The sequence below is a fragment of the Notechis scutatus genome, chromosome 4 (assembly GCF_049901735.1).
Source record: "Notechis scutatus isolate UNSWTSFEM ecotype Mainland chromosome 4, rNotScu1.2, whole genome shotgun sequence".
Lineage (NCBI taxonomy): Eukaryota > Metazoa > Chordata > Lepidosauria > Squamata > Elapidae > Notechis > Notechis scutatus.
The window spans coordinates 131,350,178-131,372,193 of NC_142012.1; the positions used below are offsets into that span (position 1 = coordinate 131,350,178).

The 22,016-nt window shown below is 37.7% G+C and overlaps 1 protein-coding gene across 4 annotated transcripts in view; it reads right to left on the minus strand.

Annotated features, from left to right (window-relative positions):
* The window catches only part of SNED1 (sushi, nidogen and EGF like domains 1), an 83,039-nt gene that overhangs the window by 38,127 nt on the left and 22,896 nt on the right, over nucleotides 1–22,016 (minus strand). For 3 of the 4 annotated variants that reach the window (XM_087964969.1, XM_087964968.1, XM_087964971.1), the window contains exons 2-9: nucleotides 8,742–9,029; nucleotides 7,748–7,888; nucleotides 5,596–5,758; nucleotides 3,207–3,332; nucleotides 2,889–3,002; nucleotides 2,217–2,330; nucleotides 1,861–1,974; nucleotides 1,572–1,688 (exon numbers count right to left, since the gene is read on the minus strand). In XM_087964969.1, coding sequence (XP_087821095.1) covers nucleotides 1,572–1,688; nucleotides 1,861–1,974; nucleotides 2,217–2,330; nucleotides 2,889–3,002; nucleotides 3,207–3,332; nucleotides 5,596–5,758; nucleotides 7,748–7,888; nucleotides 8,742–9,029 — 1,177 coding nt within the window. The remainder of the gene's footprint in view (nucleotides 1–1,571; nucleotides 1,689–1,860; nucleotides 1,975–2,216; nucleotides 2,331–2,888; nucleotides 3,003–3,206; nucleotides 3,333–5,595; nucleotides 5,759–7,747; nucleotides 7,889–8,741; nucleotides 9,030–22,016) is intronic. The other variant, XM_087964970.1, reaches the window with a different exon arrangement.

Here is a 22,016-nt window from a genome sequence, read left to right on the forward strand (position 1 = left end):
TAAGACCTTTACAGATTTCTAATACTAATATTATTAAAGATTTTATAACAATAAAACTAATAAAAAGAAAAAAGACACAACAAAAAATAGAGAATATAGAAAGAAAAGAAAGAAAAAATAAGAACAAAGTAAAATAAATATAAAGAAGTGACTTCCCCTTTCATCACAAAGTAAACAATTTTAATAACTTACTATCTTCTCTTAAAATGCAACAGATGATCACTTTTCCACATATCCAATCTTTATTCATAAAAAATACATTAAAAGCCATCATTTCAGTCCTAATGTCACCATATATCCATTAAGGCTTACCAGAGATAAAACATATCTATTTTAATCTTGATTAAATAAACCAATGTTATATTCTTTCCTTTTATATTTAATTAACCATCTTCTTCTTTAATCCCTTCAAAATGCCCTAGAACTTTCTTTTCATTTTTGTCCCTTCTCACAAAATTCTTTAAAGCTTTAACAAGCCTATTTTGTAAATACTATTTACTGTAAATGGATTTATCCAGATTACGCTCTTGATTTGTTATTTATATAACCCTTTTCATTATTACGGCATTAACTGGTTTCTTTTGCAACATTTTTTTCCATGTCCTTCTTATAGCATATCATTTTTAATTCATTTTTAAATCAGTGTCAATCATGTCCGGTAATACTTGTTCCTCTTCCATAGCATCTTTTCAACACAGTCTATCTACAGAGGCAGATACTCTTAAAATTAACTTCTGGGTCCATTCTTCAAAAATAATCTTCAATATGCCCAGTGTTAAAATAGTTCAAAGAGGTTTATGAACATCATGAGTAAAATGCAATAAGCATACATAGGGAGACTCCTTCACAAAACACATACAGTAAAATGGCATTGAGCTCTTAAAATACTCACTTTGTACTGGTAAGACTACTTCAAAGCTTCATTAAAAACTAGGAGCTTGGGGTAAGGGCAATGAATTGTTTTATGCAAGGTTTAAGTAAAGTGACTAGTTCATTCTAAGCATGGATCCAAGCAAGTAGGTCTGGAGCGTGATTACTCATGCTGATAATCACTTAATCCAAGTCATCTTTCCCCTCTGGTCAAAACAAGCTCCCTATCCTTGAGCTGTAACTGTTTAATGAATAAGTAGTAGCTGGATAGCAATAGCAATAGCACTTAGACTTATATATCACTTCACAGTGCTTTACAGCTCTCTCTAAGCGGTTTACAGAATCAGCCTCTTGCCCCCAACAACGTGGGTCTTCATCCTACCAACCTGGGAAGGATAGAAGGCTGAGTCCATCTTGAGCCAAAGAGACCCAAACTGCCAAACTGCTGGTAGCCAGTGATCAGCAGAAGTAGCCTGCAGTAATGCATTCTAACCACTGCGCCACCGCGGATGAGGAAACACAATTGCCATTTCCCAAAAGTAAACTAAAGAAGAAGCTGAACAATATGAATGTCAAACATTACCAGTCGCTGGATTAAAAAAATTCCAAATAGTGAAGACTATTCCACGTGATTAGGGTATACAGGGGCAGTGTTGAACTACACATTTTTCCCTTTAGAGAAAACAGACAAATATACTCACCATATTGGCAATTGTTCCCATAGTAGCCTGGTGAGCATGTGCAGACATAGCGCCCCGGGCGAATATAGTTGCACATCTGCCGATTCCTGCAGTTCCTGCCCTCACAGATTGAAGGATCTAGAATGAAGAGGAAGGAGCCTCAGTATAGATCAATGAAGCTGAATAATTGAAGATAACACATACATTATGGCTCTAAGCCAAGGGCCTGAAAGTAGCAAAGAAAGAGAAAAAAATAAAGACTAGCTTTGTAGGAAGAAGGATGCCATCACGCAGTTATAAAATCAGGCACCTATTTCACAATGCTGTCCAGTAAAAGGTGTTGCACAGGAACAAGTATAGTTGTTGACAAGATCCATACATTGCCCACCATTCAGACATGGGCTCGACTCACATTCATTTATTTCTGCAGAGAAAAGAAAGAGAACAAAAATATTAAGTCTAAAATGAAGTTATAGTGTTCATTTTGTATAAAACTTATAGTGCTCAAGCACTATGAGATCTGTTATTCATAAATAGGGAATTAACTGATGAAATAAACAGAAATACTTATTAACATAGAACAGAAGCAAACAATGCAATTGCTATCAGATCAGCAAGAGATTAAACGGTGATTACATTAAATACACATGCTTATTTTTGGCTCACCTATTTCACAATCTTCTCCAGTATAACCTGGCTGACAAAGGCAGACAGCAGTTGTGTTTGTTATTAGGCATTCCCCACCATTCTGGCAGTCTTTGGTTTTACAGGGAGACTCCTCTATTATATTTCAACAATAACAACAACAAAAGGAAAATTAAATTATGATGTTATTTTTTTCTCTGACAAAACCATACAGGGTATAGAACCTCTCAGCTTCTGAATTTGCACACAGTCCAGCTATTGAAGTTAGGATTGTTTCTTGTTTAATGGAAGAGAAGTAGGTTGTAATGAAAATTATATGGAAGGAAAATGTGGGAAGTTTCATGATAGCCATACCCATCTGTCTTATCTGCAGCACATCATGCTTCATCTCTTTGATCATTCTAGCTGGGCATTCTGAGAAGTGTAATCCAACACCTCTAAAGATACCCTGTCAGTAAAGCACATTCTTTCCTAAAATTAAAGTAACTGCCACAAACAAGTTCTGGTATGAGTTTGCCTTGGTTATGTGTCTAACTAATCTGCTTTCAAGCAAAACCTCAGGGCAGCTAAAAAAATTAAAGCACAATACAAAAAAATTAAATGCTAAATACTGTTAATAGTAAAATCATAATCACATTTTCTCCTTAGATTTGTTATTGGCTTGTGTCTTTGCTCTTACACAATATTTCTCACCAATTTCACATGTAGCTCCTTTAAATCCCGGTGGACACCAACAGCTGAAGCTGTTGATGCCACTGATACAAGATGCTTTATTATGACATGGATTGGAAGCACACTCATCCACATCTGGAAGAGAAAATGAGAGGTGCTATGGATTAGGATTTACTCAGATACTCAATTCCTCTTCCCCCAGGGAGAAAAATAATAATCTTTAAGATCTATAGATTTAGATTATCTAAAATAAAACAAGTTGCTGTATAAGGTCTAATTTGTGCCTGAAATAGTACAGTTGCTCCATACAATTGTGCACCGCAGACAAGCAGGACTCACCAATTTGGCATTGTTTTCCAGTGAAACCAGCCAGACAAGAACAAGTGTATGAAGGGTTCCCTGTGATGCAGTCCTCAATACATTTTCCTCCATTCAAGCAAGGACGAAGTGTCAAACACACTGAAGCTGCATGAAGAAATAAACCCATTATTCAATAGCTGGAAGCATGCCCAGAGAGATGTTAGATGATGCTAAACAGGATTTTTTTGGGTGGGAGAGGTTGTACTTGTGCCATTTCAACAATATGACCTACATTCTTGTCACCCTGAGGCAGATTAGTCAGTTGTGAGTAGGATCCCTGGATAATTCATGGCTTTCATATAAGGCAGGGTTGTCAACTCTGTTAGAGGCACCAAAATAATCCAGGTGATATAAGGTTTCCTGTTGGAGCAGGGGGTTGGACTAGATGACCTCCAAGACCCCTTCTTAACCCTGCTATTCTATGATTCTACGTGGCAACTGAGGTATTAGACTAATCTAACTTCCTTAGTTCTTTTAGATGATTTTCTGTAACAAACTTAGATCATCAATGTGCAGAAGTCCACATTTGTTTCAAAATCACACAATGTAATGTACTCATCATCCACATCTAAATTGGATTGAAATGTACAATAAATAAACGTATTACTTAAAAATAAGTTTAAATAAAGAAAGTTGGTTTTCTTTGCTTTAGTTGTCCATTGCCAATACTTTTATTGATCTATGTAGGAATTTTACAATCTTTTTGAAAATCTAATAACATTAATATCCTCAATAGACCAATATTCAGCCTTTTATTAAGTGAAATTTTAGTAATCCTATTAAATCATTTTTACAGAAAAATATTTTTGATCGATTCTATAATCTTCATGGCATCTCTTTGCCTTTTGTTATATTGTAATACTTTTATGACAATCCCAAGAGTTAAGAATTACATCAATAACAAAAAATTTCCCATTATTAAAGAATTTGCCAACATTATTAATATTTTAACAGAATTATGTGTTCAAGGAAATAAAACAGGCAGAGAAAACAGCTACTAGATCTCTAAAATTGTTAAATTGGAAATCAGGGAGCGGGAGAAGAAAGAAGGAACAATAGCTTGGACAGATATGCAGAGATGCATATCTCAAAGATGAAGAGATAAATTTAAGAATAAAGAGTTAGAAAATAAGTCATTTAACTCTAAGAAGCCAAAGATTGGGAAAATCTGAATACATGTTTTTATCTGGAAACCATGCAGATCCTGCAAAACTGATGGGTCACAGATTGTGGGAAGTTTCAGTTTTTGAACAAATCCTCAGAATTACAGGAGAATAATATCTGGCACGATGGATAGCTTTTAGTGATGGTTTTAGCCAATCCCTGGGGGATATGGATATCACTTCCCATATGGGTTTGCAAACATATCTACTAGTGACCTCAGAGCCCCACGCATTAAACATTTTGCAACTAAACCTGGGATAGAATCTAATGTATCCATTTGGATATTACACTGGGATTGCAACTTCCAGAATTCCAGCTATTAAGCTTGCAGAATAATCTGGGAACTGCAATTTTATCAGATTTGGGACATCAGATTGGAGAAAACTGGTATATACCTGGGATCAAGTCCTATCAGACATGATTGAATTAATTTAGAAAACATTATGGATTTATGCTTAATTTACAGTTTAAGAGCCTTTGATCTTTTTCTAAGCCAACCACTTTGACACGTAAGAACTAATGAGAAGACTTGAGTTCCATCATGAACCTAAGTAGATAATTGGGGGCCAATTTCTATCAGCCCAACAGAAGAGGAAAGCATCATAGATGCCATTTTCAGCTCATGGTTGAGATGAATGCCATGATATGAACTGTAACAAGCAGAGTATTAACTAAGAAGAAACTAGCTTTCCCTCATTTTCCAAATAATTCAGTGTTAAAATGAGGGAATCTAGGATTTACTTGAGAATACAGTAAAGATAATCGATGAATTTGTTCTCTCACTTTTATGGGGGAAGATGAAATCATCTCTATTTCAGGATCAACATCCTTTCATATAAAGACCTACTTTTTTCAGAGGTATTCTGTTTATCTCTTATTTTTACTTGTTTCATTATCAAGAAATAATTAAGTAGCTCTTAATCAGTCAGAAGAGATCTACAGCCACCAAGGGATTCAGTCTGAGTAGCACAGCCATATCCCCCAAATTTATACCTTGCACAGTTTCAGCATCAGTACATCCCATGTCTTGCTAACCATATTTATTATACTGCATTAACATAACAACTCAGTGTTCAGAAGTTTATGTGCCACTCACAACTGTTCCTGTTGCATGGCTGCCGCCCTTCATAGAACTTTCACAGGGACACAGAGAAGGGCTGGAAGAATTGGTTTCATTAAATAAACCTAACTGCTGTCCTCTTACTTGTGTTGTTGCAGCCCCCCACTTGCACCTGGGCATCATCGATTCTGAATACCCAGCGCCCGGGGATACCCACATTTGTCGTCATCTCCACGTCGACAATGTCATCAGTGCGGGATCCGGGGATGTTAAAATACCGTTTTCCATCACCAGCATTGAAACCTGCCTAGAAGACAAGGGCAGAGACTGAAACCTCTTGCTGGGGAAAGCAGGGCAGCTGCGGGGAAATGCAAGGGACTTCTCTCTTCCACCATGCCCAGTGCCCTGCAGAGGAATGGACTGCAAGAACATAAGGAAGGGAAGCATCCAATTTCCCTGAATATTGCTTGGTGTTTCTGCTTCCCATCTAGATAGCCACTATGCTGCATAGGAGGCATTAGCAACCCTCACAACACAACTCCTCTGATCCCTCCGTGGAGATAATAGTTTGTTCTAGAAGTTTTCCTTTGACAAATTCCTTACAAGGAGAAATCTTGTAGTTCAGCGAAAAGTCACATGTTTTGTACATATGGAGCATCCTTTGACTCCACAGATTGGGCTGGGAAGGGCTTTGGTCTAGAATCTTGAAATGCTATCGCTAGTGTTAACAGAACTCAGCAAAAGGGACTAATGAGCTCACTTGACATATGGCAGTTTCACTTGTTCCTAGTTTATCTTCACTTTCTGGACTTCATAACATTCAATTCCCAGGGAATTTAATTCTGATGAAACATGTTGCCTCAACTTAGAGGTTCTTGGTCTTGTCAACGCCTAAACGGGAACCCCATGGAAACCCAGCATATATCAAGTTGACTCCACAGGGGAAAAAGGGGATGTGTGTGTAATAAATGCAGCAAGAATGTAGCTGTTTTCTTGTAAGCCAGGGGTCAGGACTCCTGGGATAAGAACTCTTGACTAGGCAATCATACAGTTGTCAGTTCATAAATGACTAAAACTTGTTCACAATTAGCAAACATTGCTGTGGGCCACCAACATCTGGAGGTTTACTTGCAAGTTTATGCTGAGGCAAAGCATTTCTTCTTCAGGACCATTTATTTGGACCCCTGTTCCAGCTGCTTCAGGACAAACCAGTAGAAAATAAGCAGCGTATATAGTCTAGAAGCCATCTCCTACTGTTTTGAATGTCATCTGTGATTAAAGACTTTGGCTACAACACATGATAACTGTCATCATTAAAAGGAAAAAGGGAGGTGGGAGGGGAAGAGGGAGTTCAGATGCTCTATTTGTGCAACTCTTTTCCCAAATGGCTTTTGGCACCAAAAGGCCCCAGCAATCCCCACTCATCCATGACTCACTATCTGGAAAGTGCACAAAACACTGAGCTTATTTTCATCCCCATTCATCTATACAGGGTGAATCCAAGAGAATCTTGGACTCACTTGCTGCTTTCCACAAAATGAGCACAGCTCTGTTAGCTCAAGCCAAGCAGCAGCCTCTGCCATGCTGAGCTGCGAGGTGCGTCTGCCGAGCCACTCTATCGTGTTGTGAATTACAGCAGCAAATTCTCACAAATTTGGTCCGAAGCCAGTGCCTGGTGAAAAACTTCAACTTCCTCTCTCTCCCCGCTTTGGCTGAGCCAGGGCAGGGTGTTCCTAAAGCACTGTACAGTACCCAAAGCATGTGGTTACTGCTCTGTTTACAGTCATAAAAAGTCTACACTCCTGAATTTCTGGGGCTCAAAATAGATTAATTTCCTATACACCTGCAACTTCCTGCTTACTGGAGATAACTCAGATGACTGCCAGCAGCTGGCCAAGCATAGATCAATTAATGGTAAATCCACACATCCGAACAGCCACCGACTAAAAGAAGAAAGAAAAAAAAACATATAGAATGAAATATAAATGCCAAGAGAAAGTTGTAAGTTGCTGCAGTCATTGCTGGATGACTCTTTTTAAAAAGTTGGTGGCTAATGAAAGGAAGGAACTCAGAAGCACTGGCCAAAATAAAGAGCTACAGTTTCCTTCACTAAAGGTCCTATGTAGTCCTAGCTCTGAAGGGAAGGGAAAAATAAGATTATCATTTAAATTGAGGCTAAGGATTATATTGGTCATGATGACAATATCAAGACAATAAACATCATCCTGAGCCATCTCCAAGAACGTTTGCTGTGTATTAAAAAGGAGATTTGCTTGAACGTGATCAGGTAATCTACCTGGGCTGCTATCCCTCCCAGACCTGCTAAATTTCCTCCACTGCTGGCATGCATGCCAGTGGTCCAGGTTATTGATTCATAGTTGAAGATAGTGAAGGAAAGCAGGCCATCGGTGATGAGGGCTATCTGGAAAGTATTTACCTGCAAAGAAAAAACAACAACACATACAGAGTATTAAGGCAGTAGGCAACATCCAGAAAGTTGCAACACTGGTTAATACTAAAGTAAAACCTTCTCAAGGAGGTCTCAAACAATACTTATTGAGTCTTTCTGAGTCCTGAAGAACTGCTTGGCTGCAAGAGAGGCAGAGTGCTCTGAGGAGCACTGATTCATGGCAAGAATAGCAACAGCACTTATATACCAATTCACAGTGCTTTACCAGCCCTCTCTAAGCGGTTTTACAGAGTCAGCATATTGCCCACAACAATCTGGGTCCTGATTTTACGGACCTCCGAAGGATGGAAGGCTGAGCCAACCAACCTTTGAACTTAATGATTTTTTTATTGTCTTGCTATATTGTGTGTCCTAATTCCTATCTTTTAAAATAGTTTTAATTTGTATTTTTTCTTTCTTTCTTTTAACAGTGCGATGAGTATTGTATTTTATTCTCTGATCTCTCATACTATAGGAAAGATAGAATGCGGATGTCTGAAATGAAGGAAGATGATTCTCAATCATCCAGGTTATGATTGTCCCAAAAAGTGCTTTTGCAAAAAGCAACTGGACTTCCTTAGTTTTATCCTGATAATGTTTCGCTTCTTGTCCCAGAAGCGTCTTCTGGGATGAGAAGCAAAATGTTTTCAAGGAAAAAAGCCAAGAAAACCCAGTTACCTTTTGGACAAGCACCTTTGGATCTGAAATGAATATTGCTCTGCTGATAAGCCAACAGTTTACTACAATTTCTGTTCTACCCAAGCTTAATCACAATGGGGCAGGGAGGAAGCTCTTTTTATTTTTATTACCTATCAATCAACATTCTGGTCCTGATACTTACTGGAGAAAACAAATTTCCTCCAAAGAAGGTAACCTTGTTCCAAGTTGCTATGAATACCCACTGGGCTGAGAACTCTGGGAATTCTGGGAAATACTGTGCAATATCCTTAGTGGCTTTCTCCAAAATGGCTTGGTCTGTGGTTTCCCGGTAATACACTTGTCCTGAACGCCGGTTATCAACATCAGCCCAGAATGCAGCAACAACACGTCGGTCATTGGAAATGGGGAAAGCCACGGGGGTGAACTGAGATACCTCTTTCAAGAAGGAGATGATTCCATTGTTGTTTACCTAGACAGAAAAAAAAAGCTAGATGTGGTAAAAAAAATAAAATATACTCAGGTATGAGAGACTAGGAATAAAGCAAACTCCTTCGCCTTATTTGACCTTGCACCAGAAAGACAGCAGAAACCATGTAACAATCCAGAAAATACACCACGATATAAGTCTCAGTGCTTGTTATAGAAACCATACCTTGAAATTCTCTCAACTATTAAACCAAAAGAAAAAGTATACCGACAAATAGCCAGTGATCTGCTTCTGCTTTCAGATATTCTTCTAACCACACTCCCTGCTTGCCTCTTGCATAATAGGGTTGGAAAGCCATCGCCCAAGGATCTAAGAAGGCATGCAGAACAAACCATACCCTGTTCTATTACCGGAGATGGGCCAAGGGAAGGAGGAACAGCTGAGAAAACTGCAGCAGCCACAGTGATTTAAACAAACAAGGTGAAGTTCATTTGGGCCAGTCTCACCTTCAAATGCACTCAAACTTTGCATTTCCTCCCATGATTTAAAGAGGCAGAAAAGTATATTTTGAAGGTGCTCAGAGACAAACACCTTTTCTGAAGACAGGTGAGGCTCTTCTCTCAAAGCAGCATTTGCCGGGGTGAACTAAAAGCAGACCCATGAAATCAAGAGGCAAACCACCTCTCCCATGTAGAAGCAAACACTTTATGGCCAGAGATGATTTGTTTTGACACGCTATTTCTTACTATTCTATACAGTTTCATCCTCTTGATACACATTGTAATTAATAGCAAAAGCAATTTCAGAAACAGAGAAAGACGTTTGAGCTATATTATGGCATTCTACCAATATCACACATAGGATTTCTATGTAAAGGAATTGAAATCTCTCATTCAGAAGTACACATATTCAAAAGTGCACATATAGACTGGGTGAAACCAGGCTCAATACCAGTAACTGTGAGAGGGATCTTGGAGTCTTAGTGGACAACCAGCTAAATATGAGCCAGCAGTGTGCAGCAGCCGCCCAAAAAGCTAATGCATTCCTAAGTTGCATTAACAGAGGGATACAGTCAAGATCAAGGGAAGAACTAATACCACTCTATAAAGCCTTAGTAAGACCACACCTAGAGTACTGCATCCAGTTTTCTGAGACTCTAGAAAAAGTACAGAGAAGAGCAACCAGGATGATTAGGGGACTGGAGGTTAAAACATACAACGAACGGTTGCAGGAACTGGGCTTGGCTAGTCTAGTAAAGAGAAGGATCAGGGGAGACATGATAGCGTTCTTCCAATATTTGAGGGGCTGCCACAGGGAGGAAGGGGTCAAACTATTTTCTAAAGCTCCAGTAGGCCAGACAAGGAATAATGGATGGAAACTGAACAAGGAGAGATTTAACCTGGAAACAAGGAGAAACTTTCTGACAGTGAGAATAATCAACCAATGGAACAGCTTGCCCTCGGAAGTTGTGGGAGCACCATCACTTGAGACTTTCAAGAAGAGATTGGACTGCCATTTGTCAGAAATGGTGTAGGGTCTCCTGCTTGGGTGGGGGGTTGGACTAGATGACCTACAAGGTTCCTTCCAACTCTGATTATCTGTATCTAAAGACAAAAAATCATCATGAACCCTCAGTGGAAGATACAGTAGTGGAATGGATTGTAATCTGTTTTATGCCATTGTAAAAAGTCTACCAAATGCTATCTTTTTCCTTGAAAACATTCCTTACATGTACAGAAATATAGGGAAAAGACTGAAATGCTATCTTACTTTCACACTGAAGTCTTCAGTCAGGCAGAGAGTTGCTAATATAAAGTAGTGTTCAGGTCTATAGAAGTTGAGTGGACAGTCTACACTATGTTATTTTCCAGTGTTCATAACCTGGGTCATATTGGATGGATTTTGCCCATGTTTCAATCCTCTGACTACCATGATTGAATTCTTCCAACAAAAATGAAGCTTCTTGTTCTTTATCCCTTCTTTACTATGCACAAATGAAGTAGGACATAAATAATCGTTTTCCACCACCTAAGAACCTCATGCCTTTTAAGAACATTTTTTGGAGGCCATATACACTGAAGTCAAACCTTGATTCTTTGGATCACCATTATGTAGACTTTGGTTACAACGGACAAAAATTCACTTTAGACTTTATTTCCAAACAATGGGCAAAGTTCATTGTGTTCAAAATAATGCAGGAAGCTGATATATTAAATGAGATTCAAATTAAATTACATAACTTGTCTAATTTATTTATTTATTAAACCAATTTATATTATAAACAGTCTGGATGGAAGCTATATGCTATATCAGGGATCCCCAAACTTGGCAACTTTAAGACTTGTGGACTTCACCTCCCAGAATTCTCCAGCCAGCTATGCTGGCTGGAGAATTCTGGGAGGTGAAGTCCACAAGTCTTAAAGTTGCCAAGTTTGGAGACTTCTGTGCTATATCAATGACCATTGTGTCATTTGTATCAATCTGCATCATCTGGAAAACTGATACAAATGATGTCAAATATCAATTACAAAATTATACAAATAACGTAAATTTGGCTGCCATGAAGATTCATACATAATACAAACCATTTCTCCACAAATGGTTCATTTAATTGAAGTTTAACTACATACCACACAGCCAACTTTCATGGAAGAAAGAGTGTCATGCAGGCAGGGAGATGTATGTACACACAAACTTGAAAGTCCAACCACAGAGTAACGTAAGTAGAACATTTTTCATCTAGCAGCACTAGATAAGATTCTGTGTTGTTAGACTTCTAAGCCTGTTGGAGCTGCTGGCAGCTTGTCTCTGTTTTGTGCAATTTTGGGTAGTAGTTAATACATCTACATGAAATGCTGGTTAAGTAGGGATGAAAAAATAAAGCCAAAGATTGCCTATGTCAGTCTAAAGTCATCTCCCTAATGCATCACAATTAGCTTTAATAGCATTTAGATGTCAAATACCCACTGCAGTACAATTTACAATATTATTAGTTTGGTTTTACTTTGGGTACTGTCTCATATATGGCTGTTTTAGTTAAAGATGTGGTAATTCAAGAATACCATGGTATAAATTTCTTGTTCATCTAATCAATGAAGACCCATTAACAATTACAATGATATTTGTATGGGGTAAAGGCAAGGTGTTATTCAGTGTACACCAATGTTTTACATTCTCTCATTTTGCTGTTACCTTTATAGGATAAAGCAGCTCAAATTAGGCCATTGCACCACCAGGAAGCCCCCTCTGACTCAGTGCCTCTTTCATGTTTAGTGTGTACACAAAGATCAGTCAATTCTCTGGAATTAGAAGAAACCTCAAAACCTCTGAACTCTAGCCTGTGCATCAAATAGCAGGAAAAAATTCTGCTGGGGAAAGAAGCCGACCCTGTGTGCATAGAAAGAATGTGGTCTGAGATGCAGGTGTGACATTTGTTGGGGGAGGAGGCTGTTTCACTCTGGTAAGCAAACTCAGAAGTCAAAAAATGTTTTGTATGCTCTGCAAAGTGACCAGTCATGTGCTTGCAATCTCAGTAAAACCTGAGAATAGCATCACTGTGAGGTTGAACAGGGCAAAGTAGCACTAGCACTAGCACTTAGACTTATCTATTGCTTTCACAGTGCTTTACAGCCTTCTCTAAGTGGTTTACAGAGTCTGCATATTGCACCCAACAACCTGGGTCCTCATTTTACCCATCTTGGAAGGATGGAAGGCTGAGTCAACCTTGAGCCTGGTGAGATTTGAACTGCTAAATTGCAGGCAGCTGGCAATCAGCAGAAGTAGCCTGCAGTACTGTACACTAACCACTGTGCTACCACAGTAAGGTAGGATCCCATGCCTATGTAGATGTAAAACTGATAAAGGGCACAGATTAACCAGGCAATATTAGGAGTGTGCACCTTCTACCTTGGAAGATATAGGGCTGAAATAGGGAACTCACGTAACTAACAGAACTCTTCAGAATCAGTTGCAGCCTTCACGCAATCGCCTATTACAGCTACCAACCTATTAGAAAAAAATATTTCTCAGCCAAATGAATTTTAAACAATTAAACATGAATACAGGCACTGACACTTTCATATGTGTCCAGGGACAGGAGCTCTTAGAATTACTTGAAACACTGTTAAAGAGCCTCTTGGTTGGGAATCTCAGACCTTAGCAAGGCAGTAGACTGAGGAAAAGCGGGGTGCAATAATGAGTTTTGAAGCAAGGCAATTGTTTTTTTAGCCACTGCATAGATTTGCGAATATCACATTTATTTGAGATAAAATAAATGATGCACTTATTAAAGGTAGTGCTTGCCATCTGCTGTATTTTTAATTACTTTAAAACATTAAACATACTGCCTAATTAATTAGATACAATCTTTATTTTAAATAATTGGGCTTTTAAAGATCAAACTGTTACTCTAATTGATTAGAGTATTTGACAAATTTGCATATTCCAGGGTTGGTTTTGAATGTGGCCTCAGCTAGGACTCCAGGGCAGTAGTAGAGATATGGCTATTGTCATCAGGGAATCCCTTACGGCTTTCAAGGATGCTGATTGTGAGACCCTGTTAATTAAGCTGGGCTCTAGGGATCAGTTAGGATTATGGCTGTTGTTACCAACCCTCCCTACTGTATAACAAATTTCCTGACTAATCTTGACCTCATTTCTGAGTTGGCACTGGAGTTCTCCATGTTTATAGTTCTGGAAGGCTTTAATCCGCTTTCCGTAGGCATGGGAGTTCATGGCTTTCATGAAAACCATGGGTCTATTCAAGTCATCCAGAATCCAACTTGGTACAGCAGTTACCTGCCAAGTTAGCTCTTCTTGTCAGAGAAGTGGATTGGTCTGCCTCGGGTGACTGATGGACCGGGGGGGGGGGGGAGTTTCAAAGGAAACTGGGGTGGGTTTTCCCTGTGATCTGCTGCATAGTCTATTTGAGGCCTTGGTTACTAGTTGGAATTAGTGGGTAGCTGAGGGCTTGGATCAGATCACATCTGTGTACCCTCTCCCCTCTCATGGATCCAGCCACTCTCTGTGATTTATGGAGAAATTGAGCAAATTGAAAACAGAGGTGTCTAGAACACTGCTGACACTGAACAAAGAACAAACTCAAGAGAACCCTAAGAGCCACTATTAAGGCCTACCTTGTGACTATAAGGGCAGTGAAACCCCAATACTATTCCACCCTTATGTACTACAGACTTTCATCTGTCATCTGTTTTGGGTGGGTCATGTCTTCTTGGGTAAAGGACTGGAGAACATCCTACAGGGACGTGTGTAGGAATTTGCACAGCATATGATGGATAAAATCAGTTGGATTTGTTCCCTGTTAGATGGTGGTCTTGTTGCAGGTCCAGTGGAGAAGCCTGGGGAGGAGTCTTGCCTGATTATCTAGAAATGGTTTGAACCAGTTGAATCTGAGGAAGATCTTGTGCACAATCAGGAAGTCCTCCTACACTGGTGAATCCTACTCACAGGTGGCAGTCTTGTTCATCAGTTGTACCCATTCCTGGATTGGCAGGCCCTGCTTATAGTCACTCATGCCCTTGTCACCTCCAAATTGTACTACTGCTTCACCTTTTGGAATATATTTCCCCCCCCCCCCGAATTAGATTAGAATAGTCTTTTTTAACATTTTGGAAGTCCCTCAAGACCTGGTTATGTAAACAGACCTTCATTGCTTCATGGCTATTCTTATCCTTTTTTGCTGAAGTGTTGTACATTTGTTTTTAAAATATTTTTTTAAAGTCTGGATTTTTAAAAATGTATTTCTTGTTTTGATATTTGTTAGATTGTTATATGCTTCCAAATGTCATGTTTTGTGAGATAGCCAACTATGCAAATTTGACTAATAGAATTTTGATTAATAAATGTATTCAGAAATGCCAGTGAGTAATGTATTGCTCTGATGAAGGGAAAAAAAGAAGAGAGAGATGTACGAGACAAAACCACATCAACCTAAAAAATCTTGACCCATGGAAAATAATTGGGATAGAAAAAAACCCAATATAATTTCTGGCATTATTTAAGAACATTAACTGGGCAGATTTAGAACAATACTTATACCTTTATAAAAACATAACATCCCTATAGGTTTAATCCACTTTCAGACTGGCACTTCAGATTTATAGCTGGAAACAAATTCTATAAGGACCAAGAACCAATGGGCTTTTGTTGCTTATATTAGAGAAAGAAAGAATTAATGGTGGGCAGGAGGGTGGAGGGTGAACAATGGGCAAGGATTTAGCTGAAGGAAGAAGATCCATTTTCAAGGAAAGCAGCGTTTTTTTTGTCCTTATTCCATGTATCATTTATTTATTTAACTGACTGTGTAATGCCCTAATGGTGTCTGGTTTCTTTATTCATTATTGCCCATGGCAGCTATGCCTCTGTACATCTTGGAAACTACATAAAACAGCTTTAATGAAACCACTACAAATGTTTCAGATTATCTATAATCAGACAACACACTTTTAATATCCCAATCAAACAAACTTTTATATATTTGCATATGGAATGTAAATTGTTTATCTCTGGAATACTGCCCAACATGCACCATTAAAGACCTAAAAATAATTTACTACAGAAAAGTTCAATTAAAAAAAAGTTAAACTGAATACATTGCATAGGATTAGTTAAGGATATTTTCGGTTCTACAGACTTGTTAGCACTTTTTTTCATTAATATCCATCCATCTTTTATCAGGAACATTCTTTTCTGCCCTTTAATATTCCAAACTAGTTCTACATCTTTTTCTGTTGGTAGCAGCCATCCTCATCATGATATTTGTGGATTTTTGTTTCCAAGAATCTCCGGCCAATAACAACATTGCAAAGAATTAAGAGTTGAAGGCATCTTGAAGGCATCTAATGTGATAAAGACTGGCCTATGGAGTCAGGATTAATAGCTTTATTTGAAGGAATATACATATATATGCCCTTAAATGCTCTTCTCTTTAGTACTAGTTGTAGTAATTTCAACCAAAGGCTTGACTCAGGATGGTACATGGAGTTAATTATTTTGTCTCAGCATTTTCTATTTGTTCTAAAAAATGGGAATCAAAGTTAATGTTATTCTCTTTTACCTTTCATACAAAATTAGGATTCCCATCAAATGGCTATGGTTTTTCATTGTCGTCTGATCACTTATTTGATTGCCATCAAGAATATTATTATGAATATATCATACAAATGATTAGTTAATTGAATCATCAGAAGTTTTTCAATGGCAATTTTATTAAAAATTACAATTTTTATATTTTTAACTAGTTATTTTAATTAATAAAAACTAAAAAAGTAAAGAAAAATAGAAAGTGCAGGAAAGAATAGAAATATTAGAAAAGAAAGAAAAAATAATCTTCTCTTACAATAAAATAAATGATCTTGTCCTCCCCTATCCCAACTCTTATCTGTAAATAAATCCTTAAAGCCTCATGATTTCACTACTGATGTCAGGAAAAGTCCACTAAGGGTTACCAAAGATAACAACATATTTTTTTAACCTTGATCAAATAAACTAACTTTATTTTTTACTTCTAACAGCCCTGAATTTTAGTCCTTTCAAATAATGGCCTACAATTTGAATTCTTTTCATGTTTTCTTTGTATTTTCTCACAAAATTCTTCAAAGCTTTAACAAGCCTCTTTTGTAAATTCAATACAGGAAATTATTGAGGTCACTTGCTTAATTTATTATTTATATACTTCTTTTAATTATTAAGACATCAGACTTTGTATCTTCAATGCATCATTTTTTCCCATATCATTATTCCATTGCACTGTTTAAAAATAGCCTTTACTGTGCCCAATGTTAAATTATATTGCCTCATTCTGTGATAGTAAGTCAAATTTAATTGTAATTTGATTGAAGCATTCTTCTCTTTTAATTGTAATCTTCAGGTCTTCCTAGTTCCCTTTAGGGTCCAACCTTCAAAGGCTCATGGCATCATATTTTTAAGAGAATTGAAAACAAAAGCATTGTCCCACGGGAAGGATTTCTACAATTAATTCCAAAATCTTCTTTCAAATCTATCCGTCCATTTTTAACTTTCCAAAATCAAAGTTCTAATCATCTTTTTACTGTTAATTCCAAAATTTAAACTTGTTTTTAAAATGTACTGTATTTTACTAAGGATTAAAGGAAACTCACCCAAATCTATAAAACTTGTTGATTCAAAAGTTCCTACCATAACAGCTGAAAAACAGTTAACAAGCTATTTCCAAAAGTAATTAGAAAAAGAAGTATACAAATCAGATAGCAGATAGCAGATAATCAGAGTTGGAAGGGACCTTCTGCGTCAACTAGTCCCACCCTCTTCCCAAGCGGGAGACCCTACACCAGTGATTCCCAACCTTTTTGACGCGCGCCCGGACGCATCAGCGGCGCGCGCCCGGCATCAGCTGGGCGCCCGCCCGACCACGTTTCATCCGGCATCAGCTTGAAAGCTCACGGCGCCGCCATCTTTTTGATGAAACGTGCTTCCGGTGAGCTTTCTACCCGGAAAAGCTCACCGGAAGCACTTTTTCATGAAAAAAAGATGGCAGCGCCCAGCAAGCCGCGGCCCGGTAGGAGTTGTTCCGCGGACTGGTACCGGTCCACGGACCGGTGGTTGGGAACCCCTGCCCTACACCATTTCTGACAGATGGGAGTCCAATCTCTTCTTGAAAGTCTCAAATGATGACGCTTCCACAACTTCCGAGGGCAAGCTGTTCCATTGGTTGATTGTTCTCATTGTCAGAAAGTTTCTCCTTATTTCTAGGTTAACTCTCTGCTTGTTCAGTTTCCATCCATTATTCCTTGTCTGGCCTACAGGTGCTTTAGAAAATAGCTTGACCCCTTCCTCTCTGTGGCAGCCCCTCAAATATTGGAAGACTACTATCATATCTCCCCTGGTCCTTCTCTTCATTAGACTAGCCATGCCCAGTTCCTGCAACCGTTCATTGTATGTTTTAGTCTCCAGTCCCCTAATCATCCTGGTTGCTCTTCTCTGTACTTTTTCTAGAGTCTCAACATCTTTTTAATAGTGTTGTGACCAAAACTGGATGCAGTACTGTAGGTGTGGTCTTACTAGGGCTTTATAGAGTGGTATTAGTACCTAATACTCAGTGTCTTTTGGTTATTCCCTCATCTCCCAGAAATCTAAATCCATAAGAGGCCACTGTCTTGTGGTTTCCTGGCGAGGAGAGACTGTATGGAGCACTTGTGGGCAAACTCCAATCCTCTCCTTGTCCAGAGAAGAATTACAAATGATCCAGTCTCCTCATCAGCTCTTCATCCCACCATGGTTACCAGCTTCACTTATAGCAGAGCCATTTTCAGTCCACCATTTCTTCTCTGGACATTTGAATCATCCAAATTTTTCTTAGGTGATTTCTACTGGATTTTAATGAGAAATATTCATAGTGCACTCTGATTTACCAATTCTTTGAATTGATGTAGACACTGTAGTATAAACGAGCTTAGAAATGGTATAAATAAGAAACTTCATAGCGGATAACTAAAGATCTACTTAATGCAGCAGATCTTTATTCTACAGAGAATAAGTTGCAAAATAATTCTTCTTGTGCGCCTTCTTGACATTGTTATCCAGATAACAATGTACCTATAGTACACACTTTTCCTAACAAGACCAACATACTTTTAACTTACTGCTGTTTGTTGTCATCTTGCTTCCTAGCTTGGGGTGGGAGCATAAAACAAAACAAAACTTCTACATGTTCTGGACATTAGGTCCATTGCTTACCCAACATATTCTTGAAGAATTTGGTATAGCAACCCCTCAGGTCAGCATTTATATGAGGCAACCTTTCTGTGTAAACATATGTTGAGTTATTGCCATGACTAAGGGGAATAAGATTACTGTTTCATAAATTCTTAGTAACCTTTTAATGTCCACATGGGAACATTCTTCCTATTATTAAAGAAATATGGGATGAAGCAGAAGCCAAGATTTTTTTTTTTAAAGAGCTGCTTCAAACTAGATTTTCAAAGCAATTCAGGTTATTTAGATGCTATCACCATATCCATACAATAAACAAGGGATCATAAAAAGCAGTCATTGCAATTTCAGCATATTTACATGGTAATAAATCAAACTATTTACTTTTAGCAAGTAATAGTTAAGCATATGGTTTTAGTAACACTTACTTTGAATGTTATGAACTGTTAAAGCTGTCATTGTAGAAAAGAATTTTACCACTTCATATCAAATAAATATATCCTTAATATATTCACGAATTCTCAATAGAAATGTGCAGATATCTTTTTTATGCGTACAGATTGGAAAATCGGAGTGACTATTTTCATAATACAAAATCATAACACAGAAATGTAACCATGTCAAAGATGCTTATTCATTCTTCACAGCTTTAAATGGCAAAGATCAATCTCCCAATTATAGCTGTGATACAATGATTAAAGTGCTGGATTAGGTTGGAAAGATTGAGGTTTAAGTCTAGCCTCAGCCATAACTTTGGATCTCTCTTAGCTTATTTACCTTACAGAGATGCTTTTGGGGGAGTAAATGAGAGGAAGATCCCCATGTAAACTGCCACAAAAACTTGGAAGTAAGTCTGAATGTAAAGATAAATAATAACGAAGAAATAATAAATATTTTAGTGCATAGGTTCAGGAATCCAATCCAGGCTCAGTGATGTTTACTACGAAGACAGTCCTCATTCATGAGTTTCTAGATGTGCAGAGTGGATTCACAGTATGCTAAACCAGTAAGATGGCTTGTTTGTGGCTTAGAATTCTATAGAATCTAACCACTGATTTGTGGATTATTTGACTTAATATGCTCAATAAATTTACCCAGTTGTGAGGTATTCAATAAACTGGTTAAAACTATGTTTTAGCATAATATGTCACAATCCTGTATGCTGTCAGAATATTAATTTGTCACTCAATAGCTTCACTTTTTCATAGACATTATAGAGGCATATACTGTAAGGTGTTAGTGTATAACTGAACATGATAAAAAACCTTACCTTTATTTCTCTCCTAAACTTTTCCAGTATAAACTTTATTTGCTTTACTTGCACTTTATCTGTATTCTCTACTGAGTCAACAATTCACATATGCCCGACCAAAATATAATTGCCTCTAAAGTGAGACTTAAGGAAAGTTGCATAGTGGATCTTCTTATCATTTATATTCTATTAGAATTGGCTGGATAACAGTAAACTATTTTAAACAAAGCTTTTAAGATGTGATTTCCAGTTTATAAATAACCATTTCTGAAAGTCCATGCACTTATCTTAAAATGCACTTTCAAATTAAATGCAGATGCATTCTATGAATGCACAAAGTAGAGGTATATGAATCACAAAATCCACACTTTGTACATATTCCAAGAAATCACATCAGGAATGGAGTCACAGACTTTCCCTAGAGAAGCCCCCATTTCTAATTGTTGCCATTTGTCAGAACTTGGGAGAACCACCTGCTGATTACATGTGCCATGAACGGTGCCTTCAAACAGAAACTGTTTTCAGAATCTGTAAGGCAACTAACGAGGAAAATGATAAACACAACCTATAAAAGCAGAACAGTGTGTGTGTGTTTGCGTGTGCGTGTGTGTATATGCATGTGTGCGCGCGCTGAGAGAGAATCTAAATTAAACCCAGAAACGTCACAGAGGGGAAAACACTCTCAAGCCAAATCAAGCTGAAAAAAAATATCCAGCAATACACAAGCCAATCCAGGCACCACCCATGTAAATCAGGCAAGAAACAAAATCTAACTCAGCAAAATGGCAGCTAGCATTGATGCAGAATAACAAGCCTTTTTTATTTATAGCTGAGAGCTTTCTCTAGCTGAAAATCTTACAGTTTCACAATAAAATGTACTTTTTTACTTACTCCAGATGAGCTTTGGTCACATCCAGACCAATGGCTTTAGGGATAAAAATAGAATATCCCTAAGCTTCATGCAGTGGTGCAAAGAATAGTACAATCTTTTGGGTGAACCCTACAACTTATTAATGTTCATGATGGGGGGGGGGGGCATAAATGAAAAAGAGAGTAAACATCATTGTGTTGGGAAACATATGGTGCACTTTTGACATTTAAGAAATCCAAGAAACCAAACAACCCACCCCCACACCAAGAAGTGGCTTCAATAGTACAAACAAAAGAAACACATTATGCATCTGAAATTTCCCCACAAGACTCTATGGGTTTTAGTAGAAAAGTAACAAACCAAATATTATTAATTTTGGGGGGGAGGAGGGATGCTCATGTTAATTTAATATATCATGTTCAGCTACTATCTAGCTACACAATGCACTAGACAGTACAGTTAGCGGTTTTATGCTGCTCAAAGCTGCAGCTGTTTGAGTTTGGTGGCCATATAAATAGTTCAAATAAATAAATAAATAACTCATGTTTTTAAAGCCACAATCCTGGGTTTACATCAGTCATTATACTAAATTAGCAATGGGAAATTTCTATGGTTGGAGGCCACAATTATTAGTTTCATCAGTGGAAAGGTTATAGAAGGCCATCCAGTAATGTAGTGACATTTCTGGAAGAGGCATAAATGCAGTGACCATATTTTCTTGAACAAAATGATGGGTAAATCTGAAAACTGAAAAAGGAGTAAATCTGGAAGAGGTTTGTAAGAATTAAAAATATATTTATAGCTTTGTTTTACAAAGAAAAATTCAAGAGAAACGCAAGAAAATAAGCAATTAAGTTAAATAAGTCTGAAGAGCAGATTTTTTAAAAATAAAATAAAAATAAAGGATTGTTTTTTATAATAAAAAATGAGTGGCCCCTGTAGCATTAAAGCCATTCAGTGGCTGCTTTGCTACTTTATTTTATATGCATCCCAATTCCCAGATATTTGGGTTATTTTACAATTTTTTATGAAACAATTAAAACAAGAAAATAATAGAAAACAAAAAGAGCAAAGATGGCAAAGATAACTAACCCAAATGGGAAGAAGGAAAAGAAGAAAAAGGGGCATCAATTATTCTTGTCAATGGCCTGGATGAAGAGCTAGACCTTGAGGGCATTTGAAAACACCAGTGGGTTGG